Source organism: Heloderma suspectum, chromosome 11 (genome assembly GCF_057233095.1).
Source record: "Heloderma suspectum isolate Gila_16-S chromosome 11, 16-S_ref, whole genome shotgun sequence".
Classification (NCBI taxonomy): Eukaryota; Metazoa; Chordata; class Lepidosauria; order Squamata; family Helodermatidae; genus Heloderma; species Heloderma suspectum.
In genome coordinates, this window is record NC_139468.1 from 21182165 (window position 1) to 21203561 (window position 21397).

Below are 21397 nucleotides of genomic sequence, written 5' to 3' on the forward strand. Positions count from 1 at the left end.
AGAGTGGTGAGGGGTCTGGAAACCAAGTCCTACGAGAAACCATTGAAAGAGCTGGGTACGATTAGCTATGAGAAAAGCAGATTAAAGGGAGACATGAGGGGTCTGGAAACCAAGTCCTACGAGAAACTGTTGAAAGAGCTGTGTATGATTAGCTAGGAAAAAAGCAGATTAAGGGGAGACATGATAGCGGTCTTCAAATCTCTGAAAAGCTGTCATACAGCCATGTTGTTCTCTGTTGCTCCAGAGGCAAGACTAGAACCACTGGGTGAAAATTGCTGGGAAGCAGATTTCAGCTTAACATGAGAAAACACCTCCTAACAGTAAGAGCTGTTCAGCAATGAACCAGATTGCCTTGGTAGGTGGTGGGTTCTCCTTCACTGAAGGTATTTAAGCAGAGGCTGAGCAGCCACCTTTCAGGGATGCTGTAGCTGCACCCTGCAATGCAGGGCCTTTGTTGAGCACTGGGTTGGACTAGATGATCTCTGAGGACCCTTCAAGCTTATGATTCTAAGAGCATCCTCTGAAATGTTACAATATTTACACCATTTGCCAACAACCAGAACACTCAGTGGAACATTCTTGGTGGTTGCTGTCAAGCTCTCCTCCCTTTGCTGCTGGAGCTCTGTACTCCACTTGGGGGCTGTCAAACTTCAGCCCTCTTCCATCGTAAGGCTTTTCTGTTTTGGCAAACCTTTAGCAGCCATGATGAGTAACTTAAGCATCGATTTCAGCAAGCGTAGAGCCTAGGGATGTATGAAAATGACTTACCTTTCGCGGATTATGTTGATGGGGGGGAGGCGTTCTGTCCCTCCCCTCGGAATCCTGGCCGGGGGGGAGGCGCTCCGTTCCTCCCCCCGGAATCCTCGAACGGCCGGCTGTGCTCTGCGGCAGCTCCGCAGAGCAGCCAGCCAGGCCCGGCCAGGCCAGAGCCATCCGCAGCCAGATTTCCGGCCGTGGAGGGCTCTGGGTAAAAAAAAAAAAAACAACCGCGTACGCAAATGGCGGTGGCTACGGCCGCTGCCATTTGCGTTCCTTCTTTTTGACCGTCTTAATCTACGTAAATATTTACATAGACTATGATGGGGAAAATAAGGGGAACGCAAATAGCGTAGCAGGCGCTATTTGCATCACTTTTTCATTCACCGTTTAAAACGGCGAATCAAAAGGGGACGCAAATAGCACCCACTACGCTATTTGCGTTCCCCTTGATTTTCGCCGTCATAGTCTACGTAAATATTTATGTAGATTAAGACGGTAAACGCAAATGGCGGCGGCCATAGCCGCCACCATTTGTGTACGCGTTGTTGTTTTTTTTAACCCACCCCCAACCATGATAGGCTACGTAAAGATTTACGTAGCCTATCATGTCTTTTTTTTTTTTTAAACCTAGCCATGATAGGCTACGTAAATCTTTATGTAGCCTATCACATCTTTTTTCTTTTTTTTTTCACAAGCCTGGAAATGGCGGCTGCGGCTGCCAGTCGGAAGACCGGCCACCGCCGGAGCTGCTGCCACCTGGAAGATCCGCCCCAGGTATGTCTCGTCCCAGGGGGGGATCCGCGGGGGGCGGGGGGTGGCAGACCATTCCACCACAGATTTCGGGGGGGCGAATGCACTGGCATTCGGCCTCACCGAGATCCATGGCAGAATTCTCTGACGTCCCTAGTAGAGCCATGTAGTAGCGATTCAGTGACAATGGGTCACTTCTGCTTAATCCTTTCTACCAGAGTTGTCACCCAAATCTTTGTCAATTAATCATATGAGATTTATCAGTTGATTGATTAAATTGTCATAGATTTGCATTTTAGAAAAACAGTTGTTCTAAGGAGGGTAAAAACTTACTTTGTTTTTAGGTGGTGCACAGCGGTGTCTTTAAAGGGGCTTGCTTTATTCACGCACACTCAGGAGAGAATGACTCCCTTAAGCTTGCATTTACCATCTCCAGTTTTTATAAACGTTCGTATTGAAAATAATTAGCATTTTTGTTTTTAAAAATCAGAGGGGGGTGAGAATTGTGACACTTTATTAGTCGAACAAAATGTTTTGAAGTGCGTACACCTAAGCCCTGTGCACATTTATTTGGCAGTAAATCTCATTTTTTCTAATAGGGCTTAGAATCATAGAATAGTAGGGTTGGAAGGGGCCTACAAGGCCATCGAGTCCAACCCCCTGCTCAATGCAGGAATCCAAGTCAGTGGCTTACTCAGAAGTGTGTTACTTGGCTTACTCAGAAGTGTGTTGTAAGATTGCAACCTTCCAACACAATCCTATCCATGTATGCTCTAAAGTAATTCCCATTGTGTCCAGTGGGGATTACGCCCTACTAAGGGTGCTTAGGATGACAAAGGGTTGATTCATCAATTAAGGGTGCAATCCCATGCGTGTTTCAACAGAAAAAGTCCTACGACTCCCAGCATTCCCCAGCCACCATGGGAACTGTAGGATTGCTTTTTCTGTCTAAACATGCATAGGATTGCACCCTTAGTTCATAAATTGACCCTTAGTTGATAACGCTTTTAGTTGTTTAACTGTCATCACCACCACCACCACCACTACCAAGAAATACTGGGAGTTGCAGATTTGTGAAAAACAGGCATTCTAGATTCCTGGTACTTTGCTTCCTATAGTCATATTTATGAATTTGTATTCTTCTTTGGGTCTAATCTAGAGAAAGACACACATACACCTGTTCCGATGCACACTGGGGAAGGGTGGTGGCTAACCATGGTAGCTAACCATGTTGCATGGTGGTTACCACTAACCACTGCGAGTGCTACTGCCACACGTGCAGGTAACCATGTTCCACAATGTGGTTAGACTTACCATTCTCTAACCACTCTTCCTCCTGCAGGAACCCGCAGTCCTCCTGATGGGTGGACATGCATCCCAGCAGCCTTTGCGCTGTCAGTCATTTTGGTGCTTGGTGCTGTCAGCCATTTTGGTGGACACGGCTACTCCTTCTTTGGCTGCTCTTGCCACAGAGCTCTATGGCAGCTGTCAGTTAACCATGGAGGCTGTTCAGACATCACACTGAGCCATGGTAGAGCCCACTAACCATTGTAGCAAGTGATTAGTGAACGTGGTTTGTCTGTGGTTAACCATGGTTGGGACAGATGCCTGTTCAGATATAATGCTGAGTCAACGTGGTTAGCCCAAAACCCCTAACTATCATGGCTTAGCATGATGTCTGAACAGGGCCATTATGAATGAGTGTATTACATGTTTTCCTACATGGTAATAGTTCAGTATAGGAATAAGGTTGTGGACTCCTACATAGCTGCTGTAACTGCCTTCGCGGGGTGGGGTGGAAAGTCAGGGTATAAATCAAATAAATAATTAAATGTATAGAGTACACTTCCAATTGTTTGCTTTCTTGGAAGTGCACAGAATGGGCAGCTGCTGTGCAGTTTCACATCGCACTTAAAACTGTATTTATTTAAAATGATTGTATCCTGCTTTTCCGGTCAAATCCAAAACATCGTACAAATATATCATAAAATTCTGTTCTGCAAATAAATCATTAAGGGTGCAATCCTCTGCATGTTTTATCAGAAAAAAAGTCCTACAATACTCAGCATCCCTCCAGCCAGCCATGCTGGCTGGGGCATGCTGGCAATTGTAGGACTTTTTTCTGATTAAACATGCAGAGGATTGTTCCATAAATCACAGAACACAGCAGAAGTACAGGTTGCCGTGGTCTATAGGAATTCAGTCTCCCTCTCCAGGCTTCCTGCTCATTCGAGTGCAGATCTTGAGTGTTTGTACCTTGTGTTGGGTACCCGGGACAGATTGGGGATTCTGTTGATTGACCGCCCACCCTGCTGCCCATCAGACTCCCTGCCTGAGCTGACGGAGGTGGTCTCGGACTTGGTGTTGAGGACCCCCAGGATGATGGTCCTGGGGGATCTCAACTTCCATGCCAAGGCCGCTGTATCCGGGGCGGCTCAGGACTTTGTGGCCGCCATGACAACCATGGGGCTGTCCCAACATGTCATCGGCCCAACGCATACAAAAGGACACACGCTTGATCTGGTTTTCTCGACTGGGCAGGAGGATGGTGATCTGAAAGTGGAGGAATTAACATCTGTCCCTTTGTCATGGTCAGATCACTTTCTGCTGAGGTTTAGACTCCTGGTGGCCTTTCCCCTCTGCAAGGGTGGGGAACCTATTAAAATGGTCCGCCCCAGGAGATTAATGGATTCTGATGGATTCCAGAGGGCTCTGAGGGATTTTCCTGCTGGTATGGCTGGTGCTCCTGTCGAAGCCCAGGTCGCTCTGTGGAATGCAGAGATGACTCGGGCGGTTGACACGATCGCGCCCAAGCGCCCTCTCCCTCTGAGCAGAGCCCGGCCAGCTCCTTGGTATACACGTGAGCTGAGGGCAATGAAGCAAGAGGGGAGACGGCTAGAACACAGGTGGAGGAAAACTCGTGCCGAGTCTGACCGAACACAGGTAAGAGCCCACTATCGAGCCTACTCTGTGGCGGTGAGGGTGGCAAAGAGACAGTTCTTTTCCACCAGCATTGCATCTTCTCAGTGTCATCCAGCGGATCTTTTCCGAGTGGTTCATGGCCTGTTACATTCTGGGCCAGGGAGAGAGACGGTGGAACCTTCGGTAGCATGCTGTGATGAGTTTGCACGGCACTTTGAGGATAAAGTCGCTCAGATTCGTCATGAATTGGACACCACCATTAATGCAGTTCCATTGGTAGAGGCGTTCAGAGCACCGTCTGGTCCACTTTTATTGGATGAGTTTCAGTTACTGAGGCCTGAGGATGCGGACAAGGTGCTTGGCCAAGTCCAATCGACCACTTGTGTGCTTGACCCTTGCCCTTCATGGTTTATTAAATCAAACAAGGAGGGGTTGTCCGGCTGGGTCCAGGAGGTTGTAAATTCCTCCTTGAGAGAGGGAGTGGTGCCTGCCACTTTAAAAGAGGCAGTAATTAGACCACTCCTGAAAAAGCCTAACCTGGACCCAGAGGATGTTAACAATTATAGGCCAATGGCCAACATCCCCTTCCTGGGCAAGGTGCTTGAGCGGGTGGTTGTAGGACATCTCCAGGCACTGTTGAATGAAACGGATTATCTAGATCCATTTCAATCAGGCTTCAGGCCTGGTTTTGGAACGGAAACTGCCTTGGTTGCCCTGTGGGATGACCTCTGCCGGGAGAGGGACAGGGGGAGTGCGACCCTGTTGATTCTCCTGGACCTCTCAGCGGCTTTCGATACCATCGACCATGGTATCCTTCTGGATAGGTTGTCTGGGTTGGGAGTAGAAGGCACTGCACTACAGTGGTTCCGCTCCTACTTGGATGGCCGATTCCAGAAGGTGGTGCTGGGGGATTACTGCTCTGTGCCATGGCAATTGTGCCATGGGGTTCCACAGGGCTCTATTTTATCCCCCATGCTGTTTAACATCTACATGAAACCGCTGGGGGAGGTTATCCGGAGGTGTGGGCTGAGGTGCCATCAATATGCAGATGACACCCAGCTCTACCTCTCTTTTACATCAAAACCAGGTGAGGCAGTGACTGTTCTGAACCAGTGCCTGGGCACGGTAATGGACTGGATGAGGGCTAATAAACTGAAACTCAATCCAGACAAGACGGAGGTACTGTTAGTGGGTGGTTCGTCTGCCCGGCTAGGTGATATTCAACCTGTTCTGGAGGGGGTTGCACTCCCCCTAAAGGATCAGGTTCGTAGTTTGGGGGTGCTCTTGGATCCAGAACTGTCACTTGAGGCACCGGTGTACTCAGTGGCACGGAGCACTTTTTATCAGCTTAGGCTGGTATACCAACTACGCCCTTATCTGGACAGAGATAGCGTTGCTACAGTTATCCGTGCTCTGATGACTTCTCGTCTGGATTACTGCAATGCGTTATACGTGGGGCTGCCTTTGAAAATGGTCCGGAAACTTCAGCTGGTCCAAAATAGGGCAGCAAGATTGTTAACAGGGACTGGCCTGCGAGCTCATACTACGCCAGTACTTTTCCAGCTGCACTGGCTGCCAGTCCATTTCCGGGCCCGATTCAAAGTGCTGGTGTTAAATTCAACGCCCTTAACGGCTTGGGGCCAGGTTACCTGAAGGATCACCTCCTCCCATATGTGCCTGCCCAGACCTTAAGATCATCATCAGCGGCCCTTCTCTGTGAGCCCCTGCCAAAGGAAGTGAGGTGGGTGGCTACTAGGAGGAGGGCTTTTTCTACTGTGGCACCCCGGCTCTGGAATGAGCTCCCTAGTGAGGTTTGCCTGGCGCCTACATTGTATTCCTTTCAGCGCCAGGTGAAGACCTTTTTATTTGCCCAGGCATTTTAGCATTTTAGCTTTCTAAATTTTTATCTTTGCTGTTTTAAATCTGTATTTTAAACTCCTGTACTGCTCCTAGGTTTTATTGTGGTTGTATTGTTATATTGTGGTTTTAATGTTCTGTATATTTTAAATTGTTTTATTGTGTGTTGCTTGGATTTAATTTTTGTGAACCGCCCAGAGAGCTTCGGCTATTGGGCGGTATAGAAATAAATAAATATATAAATAAATAAAGTAAAATCAAGGCTGCAAATACTTAGGACGCTCTAATACTGATATGGGGGTGGGGTTGCATAGGAAAAAATGCAAAACAGACACACACACACATACACAACCGCCCCCCCCCCCCGCAACACACACACACACAGCCCTGCGTCCTGCTATGGTACAATCCAGGAAGGACTGTTCTGCCTGATAGTTCTGAACACACAGTTCAGCTCTTATACCCTGGAAACAAGATGGCAGCAACTTTGTTCCAAATGTCTCCTTCACAGCTAACCAGCTGGCCTACACTTTGTACCCACGGCAAATACCAATCAGTCAGCCTTTCTGAAACAATAGAGTTGTGAATGCAACCTGACTCACAACCATTTTTTTAAATATCTCCAGCCAGAAAGAAAGCATCAAATAATCCAAAACAGTTCAGAAAAGCAATCCATAAGATTCTACAATAACATCAGAACTATAGCCCTGTTTAAGCATTATACGTGAACAGGATGGATGGATTGATGGATAGATAGATAAATAGATAGATAGATGGATAAATAGATAAGACATTTTAAAAAGTATATACAGTGGATGAGTTTTGTTAAATAGAGCTTGCAGATGTATTCATATTTGTAGTGAATCTCCTGGAAGATTAAACGTTGCCTTTGTAAAAGAGTGGGTGCCTTCGCACTTAGGAGAGTGAAGAGAGTGGTATTCAGTGATGATGCTGAGTAATTCTGAGTCCAAAACATAAAAACAGAGGAAGAGCCATGCAGGATCAGACCAAGGGGCCATCTTTTCCAGCATTTTGTTTACACAGTGGCTGACCAGCTGTCAACAGGAAACCCACAAGAAGGACATGAGTGCAATAGCACCTTCCTGCCCATGTTCCCCAGCAACTGGTGTTCATAGGCATACTGTCTCTGATACTGGAGGTAGCACACAGCCAGCAGGACTAGTAGCAATTGATGGGCTTTTCCTCCAGCTGTTTGTCCAACCCCCTTTTAAAGCCATCCGAATTGGTGACCATCACTACATTTTGTGGCAGTGACTTCCATATGCACTGTGTGAAGAGGTCCTTCCTTTTATCTGTCCTGAATCTCCCACCAATCAGCTTCATGGGATGACCCCGGATTCTAATATTATGAGTGAGAGAGAGAAAATGTCTCTCTATCCACATTCTCCACACCATGCATAATTCTATCATGTCTCTCCTTACTTGCCTTTTTTCCAAGCTAAACAATTGCAGCTGTTGTAACGTTTCCTCATGGAGTATCTGCTCCAGCCCCTTGATCATTTTAGTTGCCCTTTTCTGCACTTTTTCCAGCTCGACAATATCTTTTTTTTTAGGTGTGGTGACCAGAACTGTGTACAGTATTCTAAGTGTGGTCACACCATAGATTTATATAAGGGCAGTATGATACTGACAGTTGTATTCTTATTTCTTTTCCCAATTATGCCTAACATGAAGCTTGCCCTTTTTACAGCAGCCACACACTGGGTAGACAACACGCTGTCCACCACAACCCCAAGATCTCTTTCTTAATTGGTCACAACTAGTTCAGATCCCATCAGGTTATACTTGAAGTTGGGAATTTTTGCCCCAAAATACATCACTTTATACTTGCTTACATTGAACCACATTTGCCATTTAGATGCCCGTTCTCCCAACCTAGCAGTTCGAAAACAAGAAATTGCAAGTAGATAAATAGGTACCGCCTCCGCGGGAAAGGTAACAGCGTTCCGTGCACCTTGGTGTTCAGTCATGCTGGCCACATGACCACGGAAGCGTCTTCGGACAGCTCTGGCTCTTCGGCTTAGAAACGGGGATGAGCACCGCACCCTAGAGTCGGACACGACTGGTTGGGGACACCTTTACCTTTACTTTACCTCCCAGCTTGGAGAGATCCTTTTGGAGCTTTTCACAATCCCTTTTTGTTTTAACCACCCTAAATAATTTGGTGTCATCCACAAACTTGGCCACTTCACTGCTCACTCCTAATTCCAGATAATTTATGAACGAGTAGAAAAGCATTGGTCCCAATTCAGATCCCTGTGGGACCCCACCATTTACATCCGCCCCATTGGAGAATTTACTATTTATTCCTGCTCTCTGCTTTTTGTTCTTTAACCAGTTACTGATCCATAAGAGGACCTCTCCTCTTATTCCATGTCTGCCAAGTTTGCTCAGGAGTCTTTGGAGAGGGACTTTGTCAAAAAGCCCTTTGGAAGTCCAAGTAAACAATGTCTACTGGATCACCCCATCCCCAAGTTTATTGACACCCTCAAAGAACTCTAAAAGGTTAGTGAGGCAGGACTTACCTTTGTGAAAGCCATGTTGGTTCTTTTTCAGCAGGGCTTGTCCTTCAATATGCTTACTAATTTTTATCTTTAATAATGCTTTCAACCAATTTACCCAGAACAGACATTAAGCTAACCAGCCTCTAATTTCCCAGATCCCCCTGGATCCCTTTTAAAAAATTGCTGTTACATTGGACATCTTCCAGTCTTCCAGTACAGAGGCTGATCTTAGGGACATGTTCCAAAAGTATCTGCTATGCTATTTCTACTGTTTTGTGATGATGCAAATGGTGACATATAAGATGTCCCAGTATTTGGCATGCTCAGTGGCGCTGACCTTTCCTCTATAATGTGCTGATAGTCACTTTCTGTGTTTTTCCTAGAATTGGGCAATTTGTGTGACTTCTTTGGAATTTTTTTATTTATTTTGTTAAATAACCAGCAACTGGATAACTGAATTCATCTTTCTGGTCACTGCCCACAGTCACTGCTCACAGATAACATGGACACAGTTGGGCAGGTTGAACTTTGAAGAGGCTCCTTGGGGGTTTCTGGAAAGAAGTGTTGCAAAATACTAGAGCAGCCGTTAAGGGAAGGTGGCAGATGGGACGGTGGGTAAACAGGGCATTCAAACATGCATAAAATTATGCATGGTGTGGAGAATGTGGATAGGGAGACTTTTCTTCCACTCTCATAACACTAGAACCCAGGGTTATCCCATGAAGCTGATTGCTGGGTAAGAGATTCAGGACAGATAAAAGGAAGGACTTCTTCACACAGTGCCTAGTTAAACTATGGAATTCACTACCACAAGATGTAGTGATGGCCACCAACTTGGATGGCTTTAAAGGGGGGTTAGACAAATTGCTGGAGGAAAAGGTTCTCTGTGGCTACTAGGCTTGATGGCTATATGCTACCTCCAGTATCAGAGGCAGTATGCCTATGTACACCAGTTGCTGGGGAACATGGATGAGATGCACTCATGTCCTGCTTATGGGTTTCCCATGGGCAGTTGGTTGGCAACTGTGTGAACAGAATGCTAGACTAGATGGACCCTTGGTCTGATCTAGCATGGCTCTTCTTATGTTCTTATAAGGCCATGGGTGTGCACACTGGCTCTGCCCCAATGTTCCTGTGTGTGCTGCCCTGCCCCTCAATCTTCCTGTATTGAGCAGGAAGGTCTGAAGGGATCTTCTACTCATGTCTACCTGGGTTCAAAAACACACACACTTATGTGATCACAGGATGCTCAAACAGGGTCTCCAGTTGCATGGAAAGGTCTACTTGTGTTGAAGTGAATACAAGTATAACCTTCCTTCAGACCTTGCCACTCTCAACCCAGCACAGGCAGGGTGGGGCTGGGGACATGGGGGTGGGACAGCATACTTGGCCTCATGCCCCCTACATGCGACTGTATACCCTTTTCAGACATAATGCCTGAACAGGACTGGTACGTTTCTAACCAACTTCCAAAGCGTGAAAAAAATTGGTCCATATAAGCTGTTAATTTCTAAACCAGGGGTAGACCACCCAGTGCCCTCCAGATGTTTTGGACTACACCTCCCATAATCCCTGACCATTTTCTTTCTGGCTGTGGCTGATGGGAGTTGAAGTCCAAAACACCTGGAGGGCACCAGGTTACCTACCCCTGTTCTGAATTCTCCATCCATGGCTTCATTATGTGCCTGTTCTTAAAAAAGAGTGAGCTTTCACATGAGCTAGCTGTCTGCTAGTCAATGCGCCCTATTGCATACATAGAAGTGATTAAGCAGCTATACCTATAATGACAAAAAAGTGTTAACATTCACATTATTAAGTCATCTTGTTCTGCATGTACCTAAGATCAGCTACTGGTCTCTTTGAATGGTTGTATATGCATAAACAAACAAAGGATATCACCTTGCATCTCAGCCTCTCTTTAGGAAGTCAAAGTCCTTTGGTGTGCAGTTCCATAATCCCAAAACGTGTATGTAATGAGTGTTTTCCTGAGCCCTTAGAGAACTTAATTAGCTGGAAATGATCAGTCCCTTCATTGTTGAAAGGTGTTTGTTCTCAAATGTCTTTTGGGTGGAAATATAAGGAAAGAGTGAGCATCTCCTTAAATATTCCAAGTAACAAACTTTGGTTGAACTTGTAATGTATAACTTGCAATGAGCATGGACTATGAAATTAGTAGCCTTCAGTCTTTTCAGAACCAGGATCCAATCTGTAATGTAGTAACCACGTTTAATTTCTTACTGTATGACCAGTTCTGGACGAAACGCCATGGCTTATTGTGAATTATTTAACTTGCAGCGAGCCACGGTGCCCGCTCAGGTGTTGTCATGTCATGTGAACCCAGTGAGTATGTCCTGTGAACCGTAAAACAGACCATGGGTTATGTGATGGTTGTTTAGTTTAACCCACACTTGCTGGGTTCACACAACACAACAACCCCCAAGCATATTCAAAATGGTAGCCACACGCAGTGCAGCCTCACCATGGGTTAAATAACCCATGGCAGGCTGTCATGTTGTGCAAACAGCCCCTATATGTCCATCTCATTCTCACTCTCACACACACAAACACACACATTCTCTCTCTGCCTTCCCCTGCCACCTTCTTCTCATCTCATCTCATCTCATCTCATCTCATCTCTCTCTCTCTCTCTCTCTCTCTCTCCCCTCCTTTCTTAAAAGCAATTTTTTTAAAAGGAGATTATGGTGATGCCATCAATGCACCGCACTTTAAGTTGGGATCAGTGAAGGCTGATGGCTCTGATTTTGGTGGGGCTGTGAATCCATTCCGGGTTTCAGTCATAACCAGCCAGAACTCTAAAGGAGCTATCCATGGTGCTAAACCTATTTTGGGGATAGGCTTCAGCACCTTGGATACTTCCTTTAGAGTTCTGGCTGGTTCTGGTTGAAACCCAGAATGGATGCACAGCCCCACCAAAATCGGAGCCACCACTGGTTGGGATGCTACCCAGTTGTGGATCATAATTCCTCCAGTTGAAGACCATAGACTAGATCAGCCCCTCATAATCCCTGACTATTGGCCATACTGGCTGGGAGTTGTAGTCCAAAACATCTGGTGGACATCAGGTTGCATACCCTAGCCTAGTGAATGGAGAGTTGGGGTACTAAGCCTTCAGATAATATTCAAAATACACAGGGCTTACGCGAACCAAGAGTCAGCCTTCAAGGTAACAGTAAAAGGTTGGCTTGGAGTTTACATGGATTGGATGGATGTGTCCTCAATTTTGTAAAGGAGCTTTGGTTAATTTACAGGCAAAGGCTTTATTGGGGACCATGTGGCAATTAGTTGGAAAAGGAAAAGAGATTGCAGTTTAATTAATATTCTAATCCCAACGTTAACTATCTTCCTGCCAAGTCAGCAAAGCTGCCTGTTCTGTTTGCAATCCTTGTGATTCAGCCAGGGTGACATTCGTCAGCTAGCTCCAGAAAAGAAACCCACTTGTAATTTTAGCACAAAAATTAGTGAGCATCAATATGTCGTAGAAAAGTTTTAATCAGGGCTGTCACCTAGCAGTTTTTCTGTCGACAAACACAAAGGAACCTTTCATGCAACATCATTTACTCAGTCTTTGCTGGCATAAAATGTGCATTAGGGAGTCACTCACCGGCCTGAGACATTGCAATAGAATCAACCTGTGTGTGTTGTTGTCGTTACTCTCCCGCAGGTAAATCAAATTGCCAGAAGTGGTTTGTCCCCCATCCACCCACACAGCCTCCACGCATGTCAGCCATGAGGGTTTTGCTGCTCTTTGCTTGTGCGGTGCTATTGACCGTCTGCCGGTGCCGTGCCGTCAGCTTTCCTGAAGACGACGACCCGATTAATGTTGTCGACTACCACTGTGAGTAACCGGCGAACAAAACATACCGTTTAATTGCCATTTATTTTTGTTGTTGAGCAAAAGCGATGGTTCCTTCTGAAATTCACCAGGTTTATCTACTCGCCTTTTCACTTTAAATAGACAACTTCATCATTATTATTTTTTTAATTAAAAAAAAAAGCAGTAAGAAAGGCTGCAATAAGTTCAGATTGTTTGGGGATTGGTTTTGCTTTAAGTGCTTTTGCTGATGCTGGCCATCTTTTATTCATTTACATTCAAGACATTACGCAAGGAATTTAGTTTAAACCCTTCTACTCCCAGTATATACAGCTAATCAATGCTGCCTATTGATTCTTTAGCTCTATAATCCTGAGTGATGGCGTAACCCGTTTTTACTTGCAGATTCAAGGCAATATCCAGTATTTAGAGGACGCCCTTCAGGCAATGAATCCCAACACAGGCTGGACTTTCAACTGATGTTGAAAATTCGAGACACACTTTATATTGCTGGCAGGTAATTTTCCTGCAGTCAGTTGATTAAATTAAAATTCTCTTCTTCTTCCCCCTCCCCATTCTATCCCCTTGGTTTTGCATTTAATCTGTGCACCTTGCTTAAAAAATATCCATAGAATGGGATCAAGAAATAGAATTGGAAGAGAGGGATCAGGACGCAGAAGAGGAGGGGAGGGGCAAAGTATCTTATGTAAGACAAGCCCTGCTGGGTCAGAACAAAGCTCCATCTTGTCTAGCATCCTGTTTCCGACAGTGGGCAGCCAGTTGCCTCCAAGAAGCCTGTGAGGAGGATGCGAAGACACTTGTAGGAGACACTGACTTCTCAATTTGGGTAAAACAACTGTAAGTGCCTGCTGGAACTGGAAACCCTGCAACCTGACTCTCATGAACGGGTGCCGTTAGTACCAGGGGTGGCTCTATATTTGGGGGCAAATAGGTCAGCAACCCTCTGCCTCTCCCCCACCCATTTACATTCAAGACATGTGTGCCATTTGTGGCAGAGAAACCCCCCCACAACCAGGTACATTTGCTCCAGTGCACAGCATACAGTTGCCAATCGCCACGCATGATCATCTCTTTCCCTCTTCTGACATTCTCAGGAGAATATTGAGTATCTGCCCTGCCCTCCCCCCCACCAGCCCTATTGAGCACCATCTGCTGCTGGTACTAATAGATCTCCCTTCCCAGCATAGTAAAATACAGCTGTACTACATAAGAAGGTTTTATGGGTCTGTTTGTGGGGAGGGGCCTGACCCCCTCAGGTATATTCCTGGCCCTTTCATCAATTTTCAGTTTTGAAAGTCTCCGGGCCTTGAATATATGGAGACATAAGGCAGTCACACGCAGGCAGGATTCTATCAGAAGTAAACTTGATCCTGCCTTCCGGCATTCTGGCCAATGAATGCAAAGGCTAACAAGGGAAAACTGAGAAGCACTGGGCCCTTATTTTTGTGATAGTTTAAATTTTAAGTTTTTATTCTATTAATATGTAATACAAATAAGTGAAAAATAAAATCAGGCTGTTTTAGCTGTTCTGCGTTTATTCTCCACAACATTTCTAGCTATGGGCCTGCTGTGACGGGACGAGGCAGAGGTAGGGTGGCAAGAGAGGGGGCTCTACCATCAGATGGTCACCTCAGTTAGCGAACTTTTGGTGCCATTAAGGTCAGCAAATTGGGAAACAGGCATTTGGATTTTCCATTTCAGTGGGCTGGTATAGCCCATCATATCTCAGCTTGATAAGCCAAAATGGTCATGGACACACATCCCCTTCTTTTTTTCCTTTCGTAGCAGGAATGACCAAACCAGGAACTCTTTAATGAAACATAGTTTCCTATTTTGTCTGAATCAGAAAACTATGGTTAATGGCTTCTCAACAAGCCAGGATATTAAGACAATTCATATCATGGTTTTATATCCTGGCTTATTCCAAAGTCATTAACCATGGTTTCCTGCTTCAGATGAAACAGGAAACTATAGCAAATGGGAAATTTCCTGGTTTGTTTGCTCAGTGGTGTAAAGGGGCCATGTGCATAGCTAAAAGTGTCTGCGCACTTTTGTTAAGCCAACATATGATCATCCAGACATAGCCAGTGAGTGAGGGTTCTTGATGTGTCTTATTCCCTTGTTCTTTTATAGGGATCAAGTTTACACTGTAAATTTGAATGAAGTTCCAAAGGGAGAAGTTGCTCTAAGCAAGGTAAGCAGATATTTAAAAAAAAAAACAATTTGACTTTTTATTTTAAAAATAATTATTATTGGTTAAAGATTGAATATTCTTGTTTCTTTGGTTTATTGGAACAGAAATTAACGTGGCGGTCAAAGCAACAGGACAGAGAGAACTGTGCCATGAAGGGAAAACACAAAGTAGGTTTGTCCCTTTTAAAAAAAGGAAAGGAAGAAACAGAAAAAAGATTTTAAACCATTGTTATCTTAAAAATGTTGTGCTTGACACCAGTTTGGAACTTATCATGAATTACTTGATTTGTTTATACAAGAATTTGTATTTCAGCTAATTGTGGAGGGAAATGCTGCTCCTTCCATTTCCAAATGGTTTTTTAGATGGAGGACCATAGGCCAAAAAAAAGTTCAAATTAACCTTATTTTATAAGAAATCCTAATGAATCACATTTGAATAGGTTTATAGCAGCCTTTCCCAACCTGGCACCTTCCAGATGTTTTGGACTTCAACTCCCATCAGCCCCAGCCTGCATGGCAAATGGCCGGGAAAGCTGGGAGTTGTGGTCCTAAAATTAGGGGGAAGCAGATTTATAGAAAGAGTGGGGTTATTTGTAATATAATGGAATAATAAGTGTCAGGACTTTGTTCTTCCTTTTTCTTCCTCTTTAGTTTGTCTCTCATATCGTTGATATTTTGTCATCTTGATTTTCTACATTATATTTGTGAGTGTAACCCATTGTCTCTATTTTTCTTCATTTTTTAGGATGAATGCCATAATTTTATTAAAGTCTTTGTCCCCAGGAATGACGAGATGGTCTTTGTCTGTGGAACGAATGCGTTTAACCCCATGTGCCGTTACTATCGGGTAAGGTTCAGTGCCCCGATTCAATAAGAGAGAGCCTTGTGCATAAACTGTCTTCTCTGCACATTGCCAAAGTGGGTGTGCATCACATGGCTCTCTCCCCTCCCCCTTTACCCTCACAACAATCTCGTGAGGTACGTTAGGCTGAGAGATATTAACTGGCCCAAAGCCACCCAGTGAGCGTCATGGCTGAGCAGGGATTTGAACCTAGAGCTCCCAGGTCCTAGTCCAGCACTCTAATCACTACACTGTACTGCTTTGCTTTTATGAGCAATTGTCATCTGAGCCCCAATGAATTGAATGGACATGTGAACTGGGAAGCACATCAGCAACTGGGGCCAACTGTTATTTGTTTCCCATGCCTAGTTGTGTGTGACGGCAGCTAAATCAAGGCCCTAAGTGTTCCCATCCATCGATTGTTGTCACAGCCTTACAGAGACTCCAATAAGAACAGTCCTGCTGGGCCATATCAAAGGCTTAACTGGTCCAGCGGCCTTTTTCCCACAGTGGCCAACCAGATGCTCTTGGGAAGCTCACCAGTACAGCATGGGCACAATTGCCATTTCTCACTGTGGCTGCCCAGTGTTGGTAATTCAGAGACATCTGAATCTGGAGGTAGCATATAGCCATCATGGGCTGTAGCCTTGTGAAAGTAAAAGCTGGCCTCCTTTGCACAGCTCCTTTAGGAACAGTTCTTGGAGCATGACATGGATGATTAGATCAAGTCTGACAGTCTGAATGATGGGGTATGCAAAGCAGCATTGCGCCTCCATCACACTCGCCTGCAGAGCTTGAAGTGACACCACCAAACTGTTTATTTTCCTTCTCCAGCTGAATACCTTGGAGTATGACGGCGAAGAAATTAGTGGCTTGGCAAGATGCCCATTCGATGCCAGACAAACCAATGTTGCCCTCTTTGCTGGTAAGAACATTTTTTTCTAATGAATCGTGATGATAAATGATACAGAAGGTGCAGAGGGAAGGGAGATTTTCAGGAAAGCTGTATCACATCAAGGAAACTGACCACATCAATGTGCCGCTGCAGAGTAAAAAAAAAAAAAAAAAAGTTAAAGTCTAATGCACCTTTTGAGGAATTAGAAGCTGTGTTATAAACGAATTATGTTAGAGCATGGCCAGAAGGCAACCCCTCCCTTCCACTGGAACAGTTCTGGACCCCAAAGCATTTTTTTCCCAGAGCCCTGAATGTTATTGCCATTTTTGTTATTGCTTTTAGCTTAACAATAACATTGTTACCACTACTACTACTTTTAGGGCACAATCCCTAAATTGCACCGTCGGTGATGGGAAGCCCCCAAACTCGGAGGCATTCGATCATCCAATGCAGGGTGGGAGGAACAGCAGAGGCAATCTTCACCTCCCCATCCTCCTGCCCTGCAGATTTTGCTAGACAGACTTTTTCACTCGACGGGCTGTCTAGGGAGGGTGCTTTGGAGGGGGAGGAAAGGAAGCTGGAAGGGGCTCAGGATAACTCATATCCTGGACTCTCTGGTCTCCTCCCCTCCCTGTCCACCAGAACACCCCCTTTCTTTTTCCTCTGAGGTCGCTTTTCCAGAGGGCAGCCAGTGCAGTTCTTTCTATGCCAGCTGCGAAGGGCAGGGAAGAGGGACGGATCTCCAACTCCCCCCTCTGAGGTTGGAGTATTGTCTCTGACCTCAGAAGGGGGGCACCAAATAATCCTATGTTCCTGCGGACACTCACCTAGGGACTGTAGGATTGCTCCTTTAATGGATTCATCTAACCGATCAATTGACTGAACACTGTAAGAAAAAGCAATGACTTTCTGTACGTGTTTCGTACAAATCTTTCCGTGTTGCTTTTCATGCCTGCTTTGGAAAGGCAAAGGGCCTATGCTGATGCAGATCTTGGGGAGATCTTTTGGGATCTTCCTCAGAACACACATACACCCAGCTGATGACCTCATAGCATCCAAGCACATGTACTTCCTACCTGGGAAGCCATTACTGCTGGGTGACACTGACTTTTGCACAGAGCCTGACCATCTGTGAAGGAGCTGGATTGTTCTGGCCCCTGGACTGTTGTCTGCATCACCTTGTGGTGCCCAGAATGCAGAAGCTGGTCATCCTTGTGGTGGAGGAATGTTTGGGAGGGAGGATATGACAACGAGGCAACAATGTGAGAGACTACTCAGAATTCTACACAATATTGATTCTTAATGTCCCCATATGTGCTACTGTTCTAGATGGCAAACTGTATTCTGCAACTGTCGCAGATTTCCTGGCAAGCGATGCAGTAATTTACCGAAGCATGGGGGACGGGTCAGCTCTAAGAACAATAAAGTATGATTCCAAGTGGATAAAAGGTACTTTTAGTAAAATACTATTAATAGCTACTTGCAGTGTTACTGGAACTTGTGTGAATGTGGGTATGGGTTAGGCTGAGGGGTATTGTCCCTTTCCCATAACCCCATCATTACAAATTAGATAGTTGCAGTTCAATTTCCTGGCCACAGTCTTTTTTGCTGGTGAGTAGGCTTTCTAAACATTTGACTCTTTAGCTCATTGTTTCTCAGACAATGCAGCACTGTCCCATCCATATTCCCCAGCAACCGCTATACATAAGCAGACTGCCTCTGATACTGGATGTAACATATAGCCATCAGGACTAGTAGCCATTGATAGCCTCATCCTCTATGAATTTGGCTGCAATCCTATACGAGCTTACCAGGGGGAAAGTCCCATGGAACTCAGTGGGACTTACTTCTGAATAGAAATGTATAGGATTGCTGTAGAAGTATTTATTATATTTAAAAATGACATAAACTAATTTAATGCCTTTTTCTCCAGCAAGAACAGTTTTTAGATGGCTCCGTGTGTAATGAAAGAGGGTCTCTGCCCACTTTCCCCTCCCGTCAATGTCCTGGTTCATTGGCTCCAGTATACATTTAAGTGCAAGCTTTGTGGTTGTGAGCATGTATTTTCTTTCAGTGTAGCTACTACACTGTGGCCCGCAACCCAAAGCCCAGAACTCCCTTCTTTGTCTTCATTCAGCAAAAGGTTTGGCCCAAGAATGAAACTTTTCCACCTCTCCCCAATCAAATAGTTTAATGAATGAAGCTGTAGTAACAAAGGCCCAAGCTGTAATACAATTCCTCTGAGGCCATTTTACAGTCCATTAGCTGACATTAAAAGCCTACACATTCACTGAAGCTTGACTTCATGGATGTCCTAAAGTGCCTTGAATACTGAAAGTTCACTTTTAGTCTGCATGTAACTACAGCAAAGCCTTTTGGCATTCATATCAGCGTAGTAACTTCAACAGTTGCCTGTTTGTAACGTCAGTAAAGACTGTTCCAGCTGTAACCTAAAGATACACATTGTGGTACTGCAGTAGCATGCTACAAAAGGGCATCTTGTGAAAGGCACATGGAACAGACTGGTCCTACTGTTCTGAGATGTCTTCATGTAATTCTTGCACTTTGGTTTGTATCCAGTGGGTTGTATTATTAGCGTAAGCTGGTATACCAATTATGCCTTATCTGAACAAAGATAGCCTAGCTACAGTTATCCATGCTCTGATAACCTTTCGTTCGGATTACTACAATGTGTTATATATGGGGCTGCCTTTGAAAATGGTCTGGAAAATTCAGCTGGTCCAAAACAGGGCAGCCCCATACATTCAAAGCCCTAAATGGCTTGGGGGCAGGTTCTCTGATGGATCGCTTCCTCCCATATGTACCTGCCTGGACCCAAAGGTCATCTTCAGGGGTCCTTCTCCAGGATCCCCTGACAAAGGAAATGAGCTGGAGCATCTCCCCTGTGAGAGAAGGTTACAACAGCTGAGATTGTTTAGGTTGGAAAAAAGGAGGGTAAGGGGAGACACGATAGAGATGTAGAAAATGATGCATGGTGTGGAGAATGTGGATAGGGAGACATTTTTCTCCTTCTCTCAAAATACTAGAATCTGGGGTCATCCTATGAAGCTAATTGGTGGGAGATACAGGACAGATTAAAGGAAGTAGTTCTTCACACAGCACATAGTTAAACTATGGATTTCACTACCTCAAGGTGTAGGGATGGCCACTGATTTGGATGGCTTTAAAGGGGGTTTGGACGAATTCCTGGAGGAAAAGGCTATCAATGGCTACTAGTCCTGATGGCTGTGTGCTCCCTCCAGTACCAGAGGCAGTGAGCCCATGTACACCAAGTGCTGGGGAACATGGGTGAAAGGGTGCTGTTGCACTCATGCCCTGCTTGCAAGTTCCTGGTCAACAGCTGGTTGGCCACTGTGCGAACAGAATGCTGGACTAAATGGACCCTTGGTCTGATCCAGCATGGCTCTTCGTATGTTCTTATGAGGTGGGTGGCTACCAGGAAAAGGGCCTTTTCTGTTATGGCACCCTGGCTGTGGAATGAGCTCCATAGAGAGGTTCGCCTGGCACCTACATTGTACTCTGTTCAGTGCCAGATGAAGACTTTTTTATTTTCCCAGCACTTTAGCTCTGCTGTTTTAAATCTGTATCTTTAATGAGCTTCCACCGTGCATTAAAAACGTGGTTGTTCAGGCAGGCATTTGGGGTGGGTTAGGGTATTTTAGAAAATGTTTTTATTGTAGAATTTTATTGTTTCAAACTTTTTTATTGTATACTTTGTACATTGCCCAGAGTGGCTGGGTGACCACCAGATGGGCAATTAATAAATGTAATGAAATAAATAAATAAATAAAATATCTGCGTTGCTGCTAGGTTTTATTCCAGTTGTACTTTTCTATTGTAGTTTTAAGCTTTCATATTTTATATTGTTTATGTTGTACTTTGTGGCTTTAACTTTTGTGAACCACTCAGAGAGCTTTGGCTTATAGAAATGAAATAAATAAATAAAATAATAATTATTATTAATTAATTTATTTGACTGATTTGTACCCTGACTTTCTACCAAGAAAAATGGTGCTCAGGGTGGTTTGCAATCATAAATAAAACTTGATTAAAACAATAGTAAAACAAGAGCATCCAAACACAATTTAAAACACATAAATAACTGAATAAAACAGCATCCAACCCAACAGGCCTGCTTCCATGCTAAAGGCCTGCTTGAATTAAAGGGTCTTCACCTGCCCATGGAAGGACAGCAGAGAGGGAGCCAACCTAGCCTACCTGAGCAAGGAGTTCCACATCCCGGGAGTGGCCATCAAGAAAGCTTGCTCTGAGATCACCACCAAACACGCCTCTGAAGGCAGCAGTCTTGAAAGAAGGCCCTCTCCCAAAGATCTTAAGACATGGTATCCAATGTTAGTCTAACTTAAGCCCCAGCCCAAGACATTTTGCTGCCTAAGGCAAAGGACAAGCTGGCACCCTCCCCCCGTACATGTACAGAAGCTGACTAGACTGACTGCTGAATCTTACTTTAACACTGGCACTGTGATAGTGTCCACCACCACCACACCTGAGGCAGCAAGCTAGTTTAAGGGGCCCAGGGCAGGTTGTGTGGCATAAACAGCTCTGTCCTCAAACAGCGGGGAACAGCCGGGGAGTCCAGGAGGAACCAGTGGGATGTTGCCACTGTTGCTGCCAAGAATTTGCTGCCTGAGGCAGTTGCCTCACTCTGCCTAATGTTAGGACCGGCCCTGCCCATTAATTTCAATAAGTCTAAGCAGCACTAACATTAGATACGACCTTTGACTAGCAAAGATCAGATACATAGATTTCCCCCAATACTG

General features: G+C 45.0%; 1 protein-coding gene across 1 annotated transcript in view; it reads left to right on the plus strand.

Moving 5' to 3' along the window:
- The window catches only part of SEMA6D (semaphorin 6D), a 103750-nt gene that overhangs the window by 49829 nt on the left and 32524 nt on the right, over nucleotides 1-21397 (plus strand). Inside the window, exons 2-8 of the mRNA XM_084817107.1 lie at nucleotides 12496-12669; nucleotides 13051-13162; nucleotides 14800-14860; nucleotides 14965-15027; nucleotides 15605-15706; nucleotides 16535-16625; nucleotides 17925-18044. Coding sequence (XP_084673233.1) covers nucleotides 12552-12669; nucleotides 13051-13162; nucleotides 14800-14860; nucleotides 14965-15027; nucleotides 15605-15706; nucleotides 16535-16625; nucleotides 17925-18044 — 667 coding nt within the window. The 5' untranslated portion in view covers nucleotides 12496-12551. The remainder of the gene's footprint in view (nucleotides 1-12495; nucleotides 12670-13050; nucleotides 13163-14799; nucleotides 14861-14964; nucleotides 15028-15604; nucleotides 15707-16534; nucleotides 16626-17924; nucleotides 18045-21397) is intronic.